The sequence below is a fragment of the Mus caroli genome, unplaced genomic scaffold (genome assembly GCF_978045245.1).
Source record: "Mus caroli unplaced genomic scaffold, Mus_caroli_1 scaffold_16, whole genome shotgun sequence".
NCBI classification, from domain to species: Eukaryota; Metazoa; Chordata; class Mammalia; order Rodentia; family Muridae; genus Mus; species Mus caroli.
Window position 1 is genome coordinate 6,302,427 of NW_028227271.1, and position 15,767 is coordinate 6,318,193.

Consider the following 15,767-nt stretch of genomic DNA (forward strand, 5'->3'; position numbering starts at 1 on the left):
GTTTTTCTCTTGGGTAAATATTTATTCCAATTTTTTTCTTATAATGAATGCATGGAACTGGGATTACTCTACACTTAACTGTGAGTCATCATCTCTCTTTCTCTCTTCCCCTCTCTGTCTCTCTGTCTGTCTGTCTGTCTCTCTCTCTCTCTGTTTCTCTCTCTTTGTCTCTCTCTCTGTGTCTCTGTCTCTGTCTCTCTCTGTCTCTCTGTCTCTCTGTCTCTGTCTCTCTCTCTGTCTCTCTCTCTCTCTCTGTTTCTCTCTCCTGTGTGTGTGTTTGGGACCCCTCAACCCATGGAATGAAAAGGTCCCTTTTGTCATAATCAAGTAAGTACAAGAATATCTGCATTTTCCAACTAGACATTGGAACCAAATATAAACTTGATGCTAGTATTTGTGAAGATTGAAGCACCAAAGAAACTCTTTGTGGGTTTGTGGGTGCGCATTCATGTGCATGGTTGTGTGAGTGTGGGGTGGGGCTTACAATCACTGCTTGTAGAGGCAGGAGGTAGATCCCTGTGAGTTCAAGACCACCCTAGTTTACATAGTGAGTTCCAGGTCAGCCAGGGATATAAATTAAGACTCTGTCAAAAAACACAAAACAACAACAACAACAAAAAAAAAAAGGCTTTAAGAGTCCACAGTCACAGTCCAGTCCATCCATCCCTCTCATCTCCACCTCTTGAGAACTAAGGTTGGAGGCATACACGACCACACCCAGCAACTAGAGGCTTTTCACGCCAAGTTTCAAATTGCTTTTTAGATTACCTGCACAACTATACGTCTTCAGTAGCATCCATCTCTGCAGGCGATTTTGATGCTTTAATCTTTACAAATGCCAGCATGGAGTTTATATTTACTTCCAGGGTATAGTTGGAAAAATGCAGATATCCTCTACCTTGTAGTTCCTTGATCATGATAAAGGGGAGTGTGTTGCTCCATGGGTGGAAAGGTCCCAAACACATTTTAAATTTGAGATTAATAGGAAGTGCATGCTTTGCAAAGTTATAGCTAAGAAGGATATTTTTCCTGAGTATCTCTGGCTCCTTGAATTTACTGCCTCAATCAGCTAAAGAGATGGGGAAAGACCCAGAGGGAGCCCGGAGAGGAACAGACCCTGGGAAAGGGCAGTCACCATTGGATCCTCAGCTGACAGCCTCTAAGGCACACAAGGTTCTCACAGGAGGGCCCTGCCTGGGTGTCCTTAAATAGCTCTGCCTCTTTCCTCCTCATCCCCAGACATGATGGAACCGGCCAGCTTTTCCAACCTGGATCTGAATGAAGAGGACTCCGATGATCCCTCTGTGACTCTGGACCTGTCTCCGCTCTCCATGCTGCCCCACCTGGCTGACCTTGTCAGTTACAGTATCCAAAAGGTCATTGGCTTTGCCAAGATGATCCCTGGCTTCAGGTAAGAAGCGCTGGCAGTGCGTGGAAGGCTGTCAGAATCCCATACGGGCCTGGAAGGTGCTTGGCTGATTTCTACTGCTTCCTCCACACACAGCCTCAGGCCTGCCCCCAGAGTGCCCAACGGGAACCCCTGGACAAGGCCAGGATATACGTTCATACATGTAGCTGCCCACAGTTGTGTGTTGAGAGCCAGTCCTGACAGGAGCTCTACTGCTCGCTTCCCGGAGGATGAAATGAAATCCCTCCAGGGTCTCATGGTCACCTAAGATCTTTTTATGACGTCAGAACCAGCCCAAGGACTCCCAGCTCCTTGAAGCTGGTTCCCACTTGATTCCTTTGGCTTGCAGCTAGCTAGCCCTTATAGCATCCCTTTAGATTCAACCCTGAACATGCACTTCTGAGGCCAGAATGAGGTAGCAGTGAATACAGTGTATAGGAATTCTGGACTTGTGAAATAATTCAGGAATCCTAGAAAAATGGCGGCAGGTTCACCGGAATACATGACCTGGCCATTTGTTATTCAAATCTGTATCCAAACACCATTTCCTAATGATACTAAGCCTTCTTACCCAAATAGGTAGATATAAAGAACCTACTAAAGTAGGCATTTCACTGTACAGACTCGTTCATATGAATGTCTGCGTTTATGTCAGTTTGTTTCAATAATAATTGCATTTGGAGCTGGGGAGCTGGCTCCGTGATTAAGAGCGCTCACTGTATAATCATGAAGACCAGAGTTCAGATCCTTATTACCCACATAAAGAAACCCAGGCCAGGACTGGAAAGCTGGCTGAAGAGCATTGACTATTTTCTGAAGGACCCAAGTTCGATTCCCAGCACCTACACAATAGCTTACAAGCCTCTTTAACTCCAGTTTTGGGGCATCCAGTGCCCTCTTGTGGCCTCCACAGGTACTGCATGCATGTGGTATATACATATACACCCAGGCCAAAACACCCAGACATAAAGATTTAAAAAAGCCGGGCGTGGTGGCTCACGCCTTTAATCCCAGCACTCGGGAGGCAGAGGCAGGCGGATTTCTGAGTTCGAGGCCAGCCTGGTCTACAAAGTGAGTGCCAGGACAGCCAGGGCTACACAGAGAAACCCTGTCTCAGAAAAAAAAAAAAAAAAAGATTTAAAAAAAAAATCTAGGCTTGCTTGGTAGAAATCCCAGCATTCTGTGGCAGAGGGGATCCCCAGCAAGCTGTCTCCCTTGACCAGATACATCAGCCACCTCTAGGGCTCAGGGGACCTTGCTCCAATATATAGAGTTCAAGATATATATAAGAGATCAAGGGGGGTAGACAGTATCAACCTCTGGCCTCCATACACATGCCCACACATATGTCTATACACACATGAACATGCACACACAGACCTGCACACAGACATCCCACATATATAATTATATATTATATTATATATATTGTATATCTATATTATATTAATATAATTATATATAATATTATATATAATGTATATGTGTGTATTTACATATGTGTGTATATATACACATAAAATAAGTAATATGTATGCTGTTTATACCTGAATACCCATGCAGTGTTAAATATTCTTAAAACAGTGCGTATTGTCACTTTTAATATCTATATTGAAATACGGTTAGATCTATACTTATGTATATTTAATGTCTTCACTGTTTCTAAAAGTTCACTAGGGACATTTCTGTAAAACCCTTACATAATGTGGTCAACAAATAGGAAGAAGTCAGAAGTCAGTCAGCACAGAACAATGTGGTCATCACTTCCCATGGTAGCAGTAGCTGAGAGCAGACTGCTTCCCAAACACTGAACCTAGGGCCTGGGGTTGGGGCCTGGGAGCAGGAAATGATTGGTCAATGGCCACCTTTGGATAGAGGCTAACAGGAGGCAACTTTCATGGTCTTGCCCACCACTGTGAGGAAAAGCAGTTAGTTCTTATCTCAAGTACCACACCGTCCTCTCAACAATGGCAGTTCACAGAGCTAACACAGCACGCCCCAGCAAGTTTCTGACAGAAGACGACTGCCTGAGTGTTGTTTTATACTGCTCACCAACTCAGACTGGATCAGGGACTGACATGTGGAAGAGAAACATGACAAACAGTGATGAGGCACACGCAGTCACACAGACACACACAGACACACAGAGACATAGAGACACACACAGACACAGTCACACACAGACACAGTTACACACAGACATACACAGTCACACAAACACACAGACACAGTCACACAGATATGCACAGACACACAGAGACACACAGCCACACACACAGCCACACGCACACAGAGACACACAGTCACACACACACACACACTGCACCTTCAGCTGTGGCGACAGGAGCAAGATCTCTGTCAGGCAGCTGGGCACACGGAGGCTCCTGTGTGGAACAAGTTCTGGTTCACCCTCAGAGCCTTGCTGTAGGACGGGCCACACATTTTATTTAGCACAAGTGCCAGCTCCTTGGATTGTGCTTCGTGCTGCTGTCTGCAAACTCCATGTCCTCCAAAGACATGTTTTATGTAAATAACTGGAATCAAAACACTCCAAGGCACTGAAGTCCTTCTGGCAGCAGCTGGCTTCCATCTGACTCTGAGGACCACTCTCCTCTGGGAGCTCCATCTTTCCTCACTATAGTGTGGGAGAGGGCAGACAGGGGGCCCCTGAGACACACCCCCATTAGATGCCAAAGTTTGTTGTTTGGAAGCGGTAGAGGCAGCTATTATTGAATACATAGAAAACATCTTTAATTCAGACCATCCAACACCCACCCTTCCCGAGTACCTCAAGTTCTGTTTCCTTTCCATATCGTCAGCTCTTATCATTTACTCTCTCCTCCACCCTTTCTCCAAGGCTGAGACACTCAACTCCTTTCTTTCCTTTCAGGCCCCATGTCCCCACAGGGTTCACTAGCTTAGCGCTGGAGTCATGGCTAAAGTAAGGGACACGTGAACAGACATGGGAGCCACCCAGGTATTCCTGCAATGTGGGCTAAATGGGTGCTAAACATCCGCAGGTTAGCTTCTCTTTCTTCAGTGTGGCCTGAGAAGTTTCAGAGCAAGCAGCTTTATAACAAAAATGGACCAGGCCTTGCCCTAGTTCTGGAAGTGCAGAAATGTAGATACCCAGACCAGACAGAAAGGATGCTGCATCTGGACAGGAGCCAGCCCGGCAGCTCCCTGGGTCTGCGGTTTCCACACTAAGGAGTTGTGTTTTTCTGAGAACAGTGGTAGCATCCCTGGCAACTTTGATCTTGTTGCCCCAAGGCGAGGGAGACAGGTGGGGAGAGGCGGGACTAGACTTCCATGTGGGTGAGGGGCGTGGGGATGGGAATGAGACTCCAGCTTGGGCACAGGACCAAGCCAGGGCAGGACTTGATAGGCTCTTCTGGGCTTGCACGGCACAGTAGCGCACCCTTGGCTCTGCTCCCCCATCCTACCTCCCACCCTTCAGTCTGCTCGGCTCACCCACAAACCTCTCTCTCCGTGCTTCAAAAGAAGTGCATGGAGGAGGTGGTGTTGGGGATGCGCAGCCTTGGATACAGGTCGAGCATGCGCAGACTGCCGTACACAGCCAGAGACGTAGGGTACTTCTCAAGCCGGGCTTCGTGAGCTAAATGCCTGTAGCCTCACTTGTATTTCTGGGGACTCCTCCTCCAGTCGCAGGCTGGAGGGTGTGATGCGCCCTCACCCTGGGCTCTTTCCCATTCGGCAGTTTATCCTCCCATTCTGCAGCTTTCTTGTATAAACCTTGAGGGATTGAAGTGGATTAGAAGATCATCTCTGGCCTCCAGGGATTCAGGGTCTGATAGGAGAGATAGACTTGTAAACAATGGCTGCCAAGAGATAAGAACTAAGCTGGAAATCTGCTGGAGGTACAATACCGTGGGAAGACAGGCAGGGAGGGGCTGGCCAGACAGCCACAGAGTTCCAGGGAGCACTTCGGGTAACCAGAAGTAGCAATAGCTGTGAATTGCTACTGGGAGGAGACAGCACTCGGCCAGGCCCTGGGTTAGTACCCGCCATAGCAGAGCGAGCTCCCTTCCCAGTTTCCTGGAACCATGGTTAGAAAGTCCCTGCATTTCCCAGTGGCGGTGTAATGTGGGCTTCAGGTAGGTTTCCCTCACAGCAGTAGTCTGTCGGGATCACAAGAGACTCTGATCCTATTGAAATCTCCTGACTGCTCGTCAGTTCTGAGTAGAGCAAAGCCCTTCCTCACGGTCACTTGGAGGTGCAGAAATGAGAAGTGGCCAGGATACCTCGCGTGTTGCAACATAATAGCTACCGCCTACCTACTAAGAGCTACGCTGTTTTTCATGGGCTTTTATACTTTTTCTTAATTCCCCAAGATTTAATAGTGAGCTAAAACTCAAATGGAAGCAGTGTTAGCTTTGTTTATTGTTTGCTTAATTGATTGCTTGCTTGTGTCATGGTCTCTCACTTTGAAGCTCAGGCTGGTCTGGAACTTACTATGTAGCCCAAGCCGGACTCAAACTCCCCCTGTTTCAGCCTCCTGAATGCTATCACTATACCAGTTAGTCTTTACCTTTTTTTTTTTTTTTAATTTTTTATTAGATATTTTCTTCATTTACATTTCAAATGCTATCCCCAAAAGTGTCACTCTGACCATGCAAGTATGCCATAGCACATGTGCACACAGACCCCTCACACACAATAGTGATAGTAATGATAAATACATTTTTTTAAAAAAATTAAATTAGGTCTGGAAAGATGGCTCAGTGGTTGAGAGCACTGACTGCTCTTCCTGAGGTCCTGAGTTCAATTCCCAGCAACCACATGGTGGCTCACAGCCATCTGTAATGAGATCTGATGCCCTCTTCTGATGTGTCTGAAGAGAGTGACAGTGTACTCACATACATAAAATAAATAAGTACATCTTTTTTAAAAGCTCAATTAGCTACGGTTAGGAGCTCTCACCGGTAATGGAGAAGTCTGGAGGGTTGGTACCCTGCTAGAACACGTGCAAGCCTATGGGATAGGGACGGGCCATTGACCAGGCGCTGTGTAACAGCCTCACAGTTGGGTCCAGAGGCTGTGAGCTTGGCTCTTGGAGAAATCTACAGATTTCCAGCCACAGCCTTTCATCAAGCATGCTGAAGTGGAACTAGCCATGGAGTCTCTAATTGGAGCCTTCCAAGTGTTGTTTCTGTGTGCGTTCTCAGTCCTGACCCTTGGCTAGCCCTCTGGCCATGGAAGCTGTTCATTTCCAACCATCTATCAACTGTTTCCTGCATTTATATACTGAGACACTTATATACTGGGATGCTGAAGAAAGTGTCTTATCCTGCCTACAGGAGACTCCTACGGAGGAGTCTAGACACAGTCAGGAAAGAAAAGGAGGGAAAGCCGGAAGCAAGTTGGCCTATCAACCTGCTCCCCACCCCCAAGCCATTGCTCAGACAAGCCCAGCTCCTGACTCAGAAGATTGGCCTCTTGTCACACCAACCTGTTTATTGATCTTCTTGTATCCAGCGTTCAGTAATCATTGTGGGGAAAACAATAAGGCAGTTAGGACTTGATGCTGGCTCTTAGTAGCTTACAACAAAAGTTAGAACTGGGAGATACAATCCCAGCTCTCAGGAGGCAGAGGAATCTCCAGCCGGGCTGGGCTACATAGAAGCCCCAGTGTCCAGAATGCAGAACAAGCGGAGACAGAGGCAAGGACCAGAAGGGAGAGGTCAAAGATGAGCACCATCAGTATGTACTAGTGATAGGGAAAGAGCTAGATTGCTGGAGGTCATGATGCCGCAGGACGGCACACTGGTTTGAAGGCCAGCGTGATGGGATGGGATCATCAAAAGAAGATGTGTCTGAACCCATCTGAAGCATCTGATGGTACTTAAAACGATAAAGGGTCTCAACGTCAAGCCAGAAAACTAAGCTTAATCCATGAGACCCATATGGTAGAAGAGAAGAGATGCTCCCAAGTTGTCCTTTGCCATTCACCCACATGCTGTGGCTCTCACACACACCCCTCCACGTACACACAAGACAAATAATGCAATTTAAAAAAAAAAAATTGAAGAGTTGTTCCCAGCTGAGGCTCTGCATATTCAAAGGTGTGATGTGTAGGCATGCATAGCAATTGAATGCAGAGTGGCCCTGTGTTGCAAGAATGGAGGAGGGGGTGGCACTGGGAGCTGGAAAGAGGCCTGGAAAGACCAACCACTGCCAAGCTGCAGTCTGGACTTTGATCTTGGGGCTTTGATTCTAGGGAGGATCCCGGGGCACAAGAATAACATTGTAGCAGCATCAGGAAAGCCAATGAAAGACTTGAGACACTGGGATTCCAGTAGGAGGCTGTTGCACAAATGATGGAAGGCCATTGTCATAGTGTTCTGTTCCAGTGAAGAGACTCCATGGCCAAGGCAACTCTAGCGTTTAACTGCGGGGGTGGGGGTGGGGGTGGCTTGCTTACAAGTCTCAGAGGGAAGTCCATGATCATCATGGCGGGGAACAGACATGGGCAGCAGCAGCTCTAGAGAAGTAGCTGAGAGCTTTCCATCCTGATCCACAGTCAGCAGGCAGAAAGAGAACCACTGAGTCTGCTTTGGGCTCTTTAAACCTCAACGCCCACCTCCCCAGTGATACACACCCTCCAACAAGACCACACTTACTCCATCGAGGCTACACACCCTCATCCTTCCCAAATAGCCTCACTCCTGGTAACTAAGCATTTAAATAATAACCCTGTGGGGACCATTCTCATTCAGACCACCACAGCTATGGAAACAGCTCAGTAGATCAATTGCCTGCTTAAGCAAGCATGAAGTCCTGAGTTCAGATCCCCGAACCCTGCTTAACACCCAGTTTGCATCTATAACCCCAGCTCTAGCATCGGGAGGCAAGTAAAGTCCCATGGCTCACTAGCCAGGTAGTCGATCTGAAACAGGCAGCTCTGGGTTCAGCAAGAGACCCTGTCTCCAAACACGATGTTGGATCGAAGACATTGGACATCAACTTCTGGCCTTCTCACACACACACACACACACATACACACACACACACATACACACACAAACACACACACACACACACACACACACACACACATACACACACACACACAAAAACAATGGAGCTCTGAGACAGAGCAGCCCTAGTGTAAGCAGGAAGTTAAGACGCCAAGGGCTCATGAGATGCCCTGGAGACAGAATTGTCTAAGGTTGCTACTGAAGAGAACTAGACTACTGGAAACAAAGAAAGTGTTGACGGTGGCTTTGGCTACACCCTTTGCAAACCTGGGTTGTGTGCTACAACACAGCGAGCTTCCTTTGATTGTCCCTCCCTGTCTATGGTAGCTCGGGCTTTCAGTTACTGAACTGCTGGGACAGCCTTGGGTTCTTTCCCTCCAGATACCTTCTTTCCCATTCCAACCAAGCTGGAACCCCTTGATGGAAGAGCCAGCCCTGCGCTGGTCAGCCATTGAGGATAGCTCTGTCCAAATGCTAATGGGGTGCCTGCGACTTGAACCAGTTACCTGATGTCTCGCCACCTGCCTTCCCCAACAGGGACCTCACCTCTGATGACCAGATTGTCCTGCTGAAGTCAAGTGCCATTGAGGTGATCATGTTGCGCTCCAACCAGTCTTTTACCATGGATGACATGTCCTGGGACTGTGGCAGCCAAGACTACAAATATGACATCACTGATGTCTCCAGAGGTGCGGGGGGACTCCACCTCTACTCCCTCCAGCTCCCAGACTCTGCTGGGACACAAGTGGGGGTTTAACCAGATATACGGAAGGGGAGTGGGTAACAACAGGGGAGGGAAAGGGTAATGCCCAGGGGTGGTTTCAGGTTGGGTGGATGTCTCTACCTCACCCTGGCTGTTCTCTCTCACAGCTGGGCACACCCTGGAGCTGATTGAACCCCTCATCAAGTTCCAGGTGGGGCTGAAGAAGCTGAACCTCCATGAGGAAGAACATGTGCTGCTCATGGCCATCTGCATCGTCTCCCCAGGTACGGAGCCTGGCAGGGAGGAGCTGAGAGACCTGGGAGACCGTGGGGACTGTGAGGGACAGAGACCTGCTCAGAGCCAGCAGGGCAGTCTGAAGGAGGGATGAGCAAGAGAAGCGATAATGAAATGAGGAAATGCTCACTTTGCTGGGTTTACATAGCCCAGGAGGCATGTGGAGGGGTCGCTCAACACATGTGGCTTTGTCTTCTGGAGGCCAGGGTGATTCACGGGACTTTGAGGAACCAGATGAACAGGGTTCCACAGGCCATTCATAGGACTTGGGTGTTCCCAATACTCAGGCTCTGTTCGAGTGTGACCCCAGATGAACTTTCCAGTCACCTGTGGTTCCTCAGAGGCAGGGCACAAATCCTTGGGGAGTAATTGATGCTTCTGCCTGGGTTGACTTTGAAGGCTGTGAGATGTGACCCAAAATGGGGGGTAGGGGGGGCACTGAGAAGGAAGTTGTTGTGGTCTTGGAGATGTTATATTGTTATATTGATGATAAAGCCCAAAGGAGAGAGCCCTGGCTCAACCTGGACCATGTGCACACAGGGGACAATCTAGTGGCCTGTGGCCAGGAATACCAAGGCTGAAGGCCCAAGGGATAGACATAGGCTTCCCTCCTGATGTCCAGATGTCATGTGCTCACTTAATCACATGATGATTTACTGAGCACCTACTATGGCCAGATACTGGGCAAGGCACAGGGAGTCATGGGAAAAGGAATAGACTTCTCTCTCACAAGAGTTAGGGGAAAGTAAGTGTCGGTATGGACCCATCTGCACTATTATGAGAGCTTTGAATATGAAGGAGAGATCCTGCATAGATCTGGGTCACGGAGATGGAGGGTTATCAGGAACAGCCTCCTTGAGGAAGAGCTTTGAGTTTGTTCTGTGATAAGTCATGGGGAAAGACAAGAGCTGATGTCCAGGCAAAAGGGAGATCTGTTAGCAAGAGTGGGAAGTACCTGGATACCAAAGCAAGGACTGAACCTAGAGACAGAAGGAGTAGGATGAGGTAGGGACAGGACCAGATGAGCCCAAGAAAGGACTTGATCCTAAATGCAGGGGATGTCATGGGGAAGGGGGGAGATGCTGACATAGGGCACCTGTGTGGTGGATACTGTAAAACAAAGCCACCAGCATCCTGTCTTCCTCCATCCTGTGACACAGACCGACCTGGGGTACAGGACGCTAAGCTGGTTGAAGCCATTCAGGACCGCTTATCCAACACGCTGCAGACCTACATCCGCTGCCGCCACCCGCCCCCGGGCAGCCACCAGCTCTACGCCAAGATGATCCAGAAGCTGGCTGACCTGCGAAGCCTCAATGAGGAGCACTCCAAACAATACCGTTCCCTCTCCTTCCAGCCGGAGAACAGCATGAAGCTCACACCCCTTGTGCTAGAGGTGTTCGGCAGTGAGATCTCCTGACCAGGGTGGCCTGCAGTGGTGCCTGGGTAGGGCCGCTCCTCCAGGGCCCTGTGCCCAGGCCCTGGGCTGGTTGCAGTCCAGCAGTGCCTCCTGCCCCTCCTGGAGTTCAGCCCTTCCTCTGCCATGGCCCATGTCTGTCTGGCTCATCCTTTCTCCTGCCCAGCCTCACACCTGATCTCCCTTTCCTGTAGACTTGCAGGTTGCTCCTGTCCCTTGAGATCTCAGTTAGGAGAGGCTGCTGTTTATTTGACAAAGAAACTCAAGTGTGGGGTTGGGGGGAGGAGGGTAGAGGGCAGAGGCTAAAGGCAGAGAGCTCTGCCTAGGGAATGCCTCCGCCATAAGGGGCCACTGCTTGTGTCAAGGGAGGCAGGCAGAAGAGATGGGTCCATTCCTCAGGGTCAGGTACTTGTACCTACCCCCATTCCAAACCTACCTGCCTCGTGAGAACTCCTGCCCCTGGCTACAAAGGGTACACAACCTACCCTTCATCCCTAGTGTGTCCTGTCTCCTCCTGCCACCTGTCTGTGTTATTCTGACCCAGGGGAGTCGGTCAGTGTGGGGCCTCCTTCCTCTGCTGGTATACTCATGGACTCCTTCACTGCCAAGATGACCAAATACTCTACCACACTAACCAAGGAGCCCTCCCTAGCCCTGCAGTTCCCACCTTTGAGGTTTTGTTATGGTAAGTCCCCAAATCCAGTACCTCTGGTACAGTGGATTTCTTCCCCATCCCTAGAACCAGGGACCTAGAAACCAACATTGGAAAGTCCCCAGGGAATGGAATACAGGGCCCAAGCAATGAGGAGCAGGCAAAGCCAGCCTCTCAGCAGGACAACGAATGGAGGTCCATCTATCTTTGTCACTAAGCTGAGGGTTCTGAAGCCTGGAGCTACTGGGACCCCTCCTCTCCTCTATAGCTATTAGATGTGTCAGGACCAAGTTGTCCCCAACTTTCAGAAAGTCCCTAGCCCTGTTTTCATCCCTTCCCCTGCCAGTGCCTTACCACCTACCCAGGAAAGCAGGTCCTTGAGCCACCCAGGCCTTACAATTTGATCACCAAGAGTATCCCAGAAGTTATCTCAGCTTCTCCATCACCCCCACTTGGAGCAACAGTGTCGCATCCCTACCCCACTTACCAATAAAAGCTACCCTTTCCACCCAGTGGAATGGGATGGCAGAAGACCATCAGTGTCCCAGATGGGCCTCCAAGTCTGCTTTTCAGATGTAAAGCCAGACATGAGCTCTCCTACCTCAGGGGAAAGGTAGAGGGGGCAGGTCAGAACTTGTGGTACAGTGATATTGGGCCAGTTCCTCCTGACTCTTCACTCTACCACCCAAAAGTCAATGTAGACCTACGAAACAGTCAGGTGATGGGCTAGGGCCGTATCTTCAAACTCCATTTCTCCCTCCCTCAGTAGCAGCCCAGTCCAGGACTTTAGAACCCTGGTCTCATTCACCCCAAATATACTTCTTGCTGATCACGGGTTGTGGGGGTGTGGGGGAACCCATGCAGAGGAGGTTCTTTTCATAGGGGGGACTCTCAAGTGAATGTTTGACCTAGGGAATGCAGTCACACTGGAAGCACCAATAGAGGGGGCTAAGGTCAGAGGGAGCATGGCCCCACGAGCCCCAGATTCCCCGAAAATCCTGGGATCAATCAGATTTAACATCAGAAGAACTCTTAGTGTCCACCTGGCCCTATGTTTCCCAGAATTCAAGCGGAAAACATCTGAGAGTGGCTTTCCCATTTTGCATTCCGGCTCGCAGAAGGCTTTATTTTAAAGTCATTCGATCAGAGGTGTTCTCAGAATTAGACCCCCACCTGTACTGTGTTCTAACACTAAGGGTGGTGGCACCTGATTCAGAGCAGTGTGTGTGTGTGTGTGTGTGTGTGTGTGTGTGTGTGTGTGTGTGTGAAAATACTGTATATTAATGATTATTGTTACTGCACACATACACACACACAAAAAAAAAAAAAAAAAACCCTAGAGAAAGACTTTTGATTTTAGCGGCAGAGCACATTGATCTGGCTTACTACTCAACAGGAGGGAAAGTCTGAAAGTTGATAAGCTAGTTCAACTCCTTTATAATGAGAACCTGACATCACAGGAGAGTGTGATTTACCTGGGCTCTTATAATTAGAAGCATCTCCAGGCCTGGAGAAAATTTGAACTTACAGTCCCAGGCTGCTTTGTATTGAGCCTGTTTCCACTGCTCTGGTAGCTGAGCCAGGATATGAGGAAACCCTGGATATCAGCGTAAACCTCTGTCTGGGACTACCCCTTTTCCCTGGTAATAAACTCAGCCACCCATCCTAAGGAGGGCAAGCACTTGGCCTCTTTGAGTGAGACTTGGCTTTAGGACTCTCTGCATCAGCCTTGTGTGCATCAGGCATTGGAAAACCTCTGTCTTCCCAGCCCTGGCCTCTCCAAAAAACTCCACAGGCCTCCAGAGAATACCAGTTTCTCAGCCCAAGGGGTCCATCACTGAGAAGTGCCCAAAGGGAAGTCAGGGAGCTGGGAGGAAAAGGCAGCAGGACCAAGTAGGATTCAGAAGCCAAGCTGAGAGAGAACAGCATCATCTATTTTTATTCTGACTATACAAAGGCAGGGCCTTGAAAGAGCTCACACTTCCAAGGCGGAAATGGGTACCAAAATGAGAGATCAGCAAGATTTCCCAAGATAGGAGAATCCTCCTGCTGCCTGCGTGGGAGAAGGTAGGGGAGGAGTCCAAACCAGGCCACCAGAGATGGTTGAGATAAATGACAAATCTGGTGGAAGTCAGACATCATGGCTCTAAAGAGCTTCCTAAGAGACTTCCCGAGAGAGAAACAAAAGTGTTTTGTTTTGTTTTGTTTCCAGGAGCTTGTCAAATAAACCAATGGAAAAGCTTTGCCGATGATAATAAAAGATGCTCATGCTTTCATGGCGCTTGCTATATGACAAGTACCGCTGTAAATAAATGCCTCATGAAAACCAACTTGCTTGCTCTTTGTAAGGACCCCATGAAAGATGCGCTGGTTTTGTCTCCACGTGGCGGAGGGGATTCGTCACCCAACGCTCACTGGTGGTGAGGGAGGGGTGGGATTTAGACCCCCGGTACCTATCTCTGGAAGCCTAATTAATTGTAACATTCTACTGCCCCCTACAGAGTTAAGTGGTGTGACAAATGATAGGCCCTCTTGCTACCACCCTAAGGACGATGTGAAGGTTTCCCTTCAGTGATGGGGAAACTGAAGGTGCTGGATCACAGAGTGCCCCCCCCCGAAGTATTTGGCCTAATGTATTAGCCCCAATTAGGTGTGGCACTTGCCAAAGAACGTCAACAAAGAAAGCTAGGTGACTACTGGTAACATTAGCTCTTGCATTAGAAACAGTTGCTCAGCCCAGACTCAGGGTGTTACAGTAACCCCTGTGCATAAATACGACTCCATGAGGCCCAGTGGAGTGAGATACACACAAGAATTCTCAACCAAGGACTTGGAATTGCAAATGTCACTGCCAAGTCCTACCCAGGTTTTTTGTTTGTTTGTTTGTTTGTTTGTTTGTTTTTGTTTTTAAGGTTAGTTCAGAAACCTGGGAGTGTGATTTACTTTAATTTGCACAAACATCTGAAAAGTTTTCAAGCCACAAGCTAAGACGTCCCAGAGGAATGTGATGGGAATAGAGGAACCTGGAGCCAGAGCTAGGGGCCTTTGTCATGAAAAATAAGTTGACTTAGAGACAGAAAGCCATAGCTGCCTGAGGCAGGCTTGTCTCTGTCTGCGGGAATGTGAAACTGAGAAACAGCTCGGCAAATCCTTAGTGTGCTCAGAGATCATGCAGGAGAACACACAGTCTGGAAAACGTCTTAAAATCAGATCAAAGCAATTTTGAGTTTTCACACTCCAATCTTCTCCTTTGTTCTATACCTGCACTGTTGAACCACATAATTTCTGTTTTTTTTTTTTTTTTTTTTCAAGACAAGGTTTCTCTGTGTAGCCCTGGCTACTGAACTCACTCTCTAGACCAGGCTGGCCTTGAACTCATGAGATCGGCCTGCCGAGCGCTGAAATTAAAGTCATGCATCAGTATGCCATGCTGAATTACTTGGGAGGTAGAGGCAGGCGTATTTCTTAATTCGAGGCCAGCCTGGTCTACAGAGTGAGTTCCAGGATAGCCAGGGCTACACAGAGAAACCCTGTCTCGAAAAACAAAAACAATCAAACAAAAGAAAAATTGAAAATCATTAAAAGCAAAGGAAGGAAGAAGACACCCAGGAGCCTGCCCTAGCCCTGCGGTGGGCACCATTACAATGAGCACATATTTGATCGGGAGCTGGGGAAGACGGAACACACAATAGAGAGAAGGGAGAGAAGGCTAAGCTGAGAGGTGTGGGCACTGTGGAGAGAGGTGGAACTGGAGATGCGGTGGTGGTGAGGAACGGGCAGAAATGAGAAGCTGTGGTAAGGTCCTGCTGCTGTCAAAGGCCATGTCTGGGTCCATGGTGCTACTGCAGCAGCTGGGGTCTCTAATGATGTCCATGGTCCATGCTGCCGCTGAGGGCCATGTGGATGTCAGTGGGCTGGGCTGACCATGCCTGAGACCATGGTGATGACTGGAGGCTATTCTTATACCAGGAGCCAAGCTGATCTCAATGGCCTATGCTGCCACCTAAGGCTATGGTGATATCCTGGCCTGGAATGCTGCAGGCCGTGTCTGGGTCCATGGTCCTGCTGCAGGTGGGGTCTATGTCAATGTCCGTAGCCTGAGTTACCACCAAAGGACATGTGAATATTCTGAGATGCCATCGGAGACCATGTGGACATCTGAGGGCCATGCTGCCACAGGGGGGCATACTGATCTGAGTGTCCTATGGTGCCACCTGAAGCCATGGTGACATCCAGGTCCATGCTGCCACAAGGGGGCCATGTCTGGGTCTGTGGTCTTATCCAGCCAGGCCCTT

The 15,767-nt window shown here is 48.9% G+C and overlaps 1 protein-coding gene across 1 annotated transcript in view; it reads left to right on the forward strand.

Annotated features, from left to right (window-relative positions):
* Positions 1 to 12,809, forward strand: part of Vdr (vitamin D receptor) — a 53,144-nt gene extending 40,335 nt beyond the window's left edge. Inside the window, exons 7-10 of the mRNA XM_021183597.3 lie at positions 1,240 to 1,411; positions 8,944 to 9,095; positions 9,277 to 9,393; positions 10,564 to 12,809. Coding sequence (XP_021039256.1) covers positions 1,240 to 1,411; positions 8,944 to 9,095; positions 9,277 to 9,393; positions 10,564 to 10,823 — 701 coding nt within the window. The 3' untranslated portion in view covers positions 10,824 to 12,809. The remainder of the gene's footprint in view (positions 1 to 1,239; positions 1,412 to 8,943; positions 9,096 to 9,276; positions 9,394 to 10,563) is intronic.
* Positions 12,810 to 15,767: the final 2,958 nt, after the last annotated feature.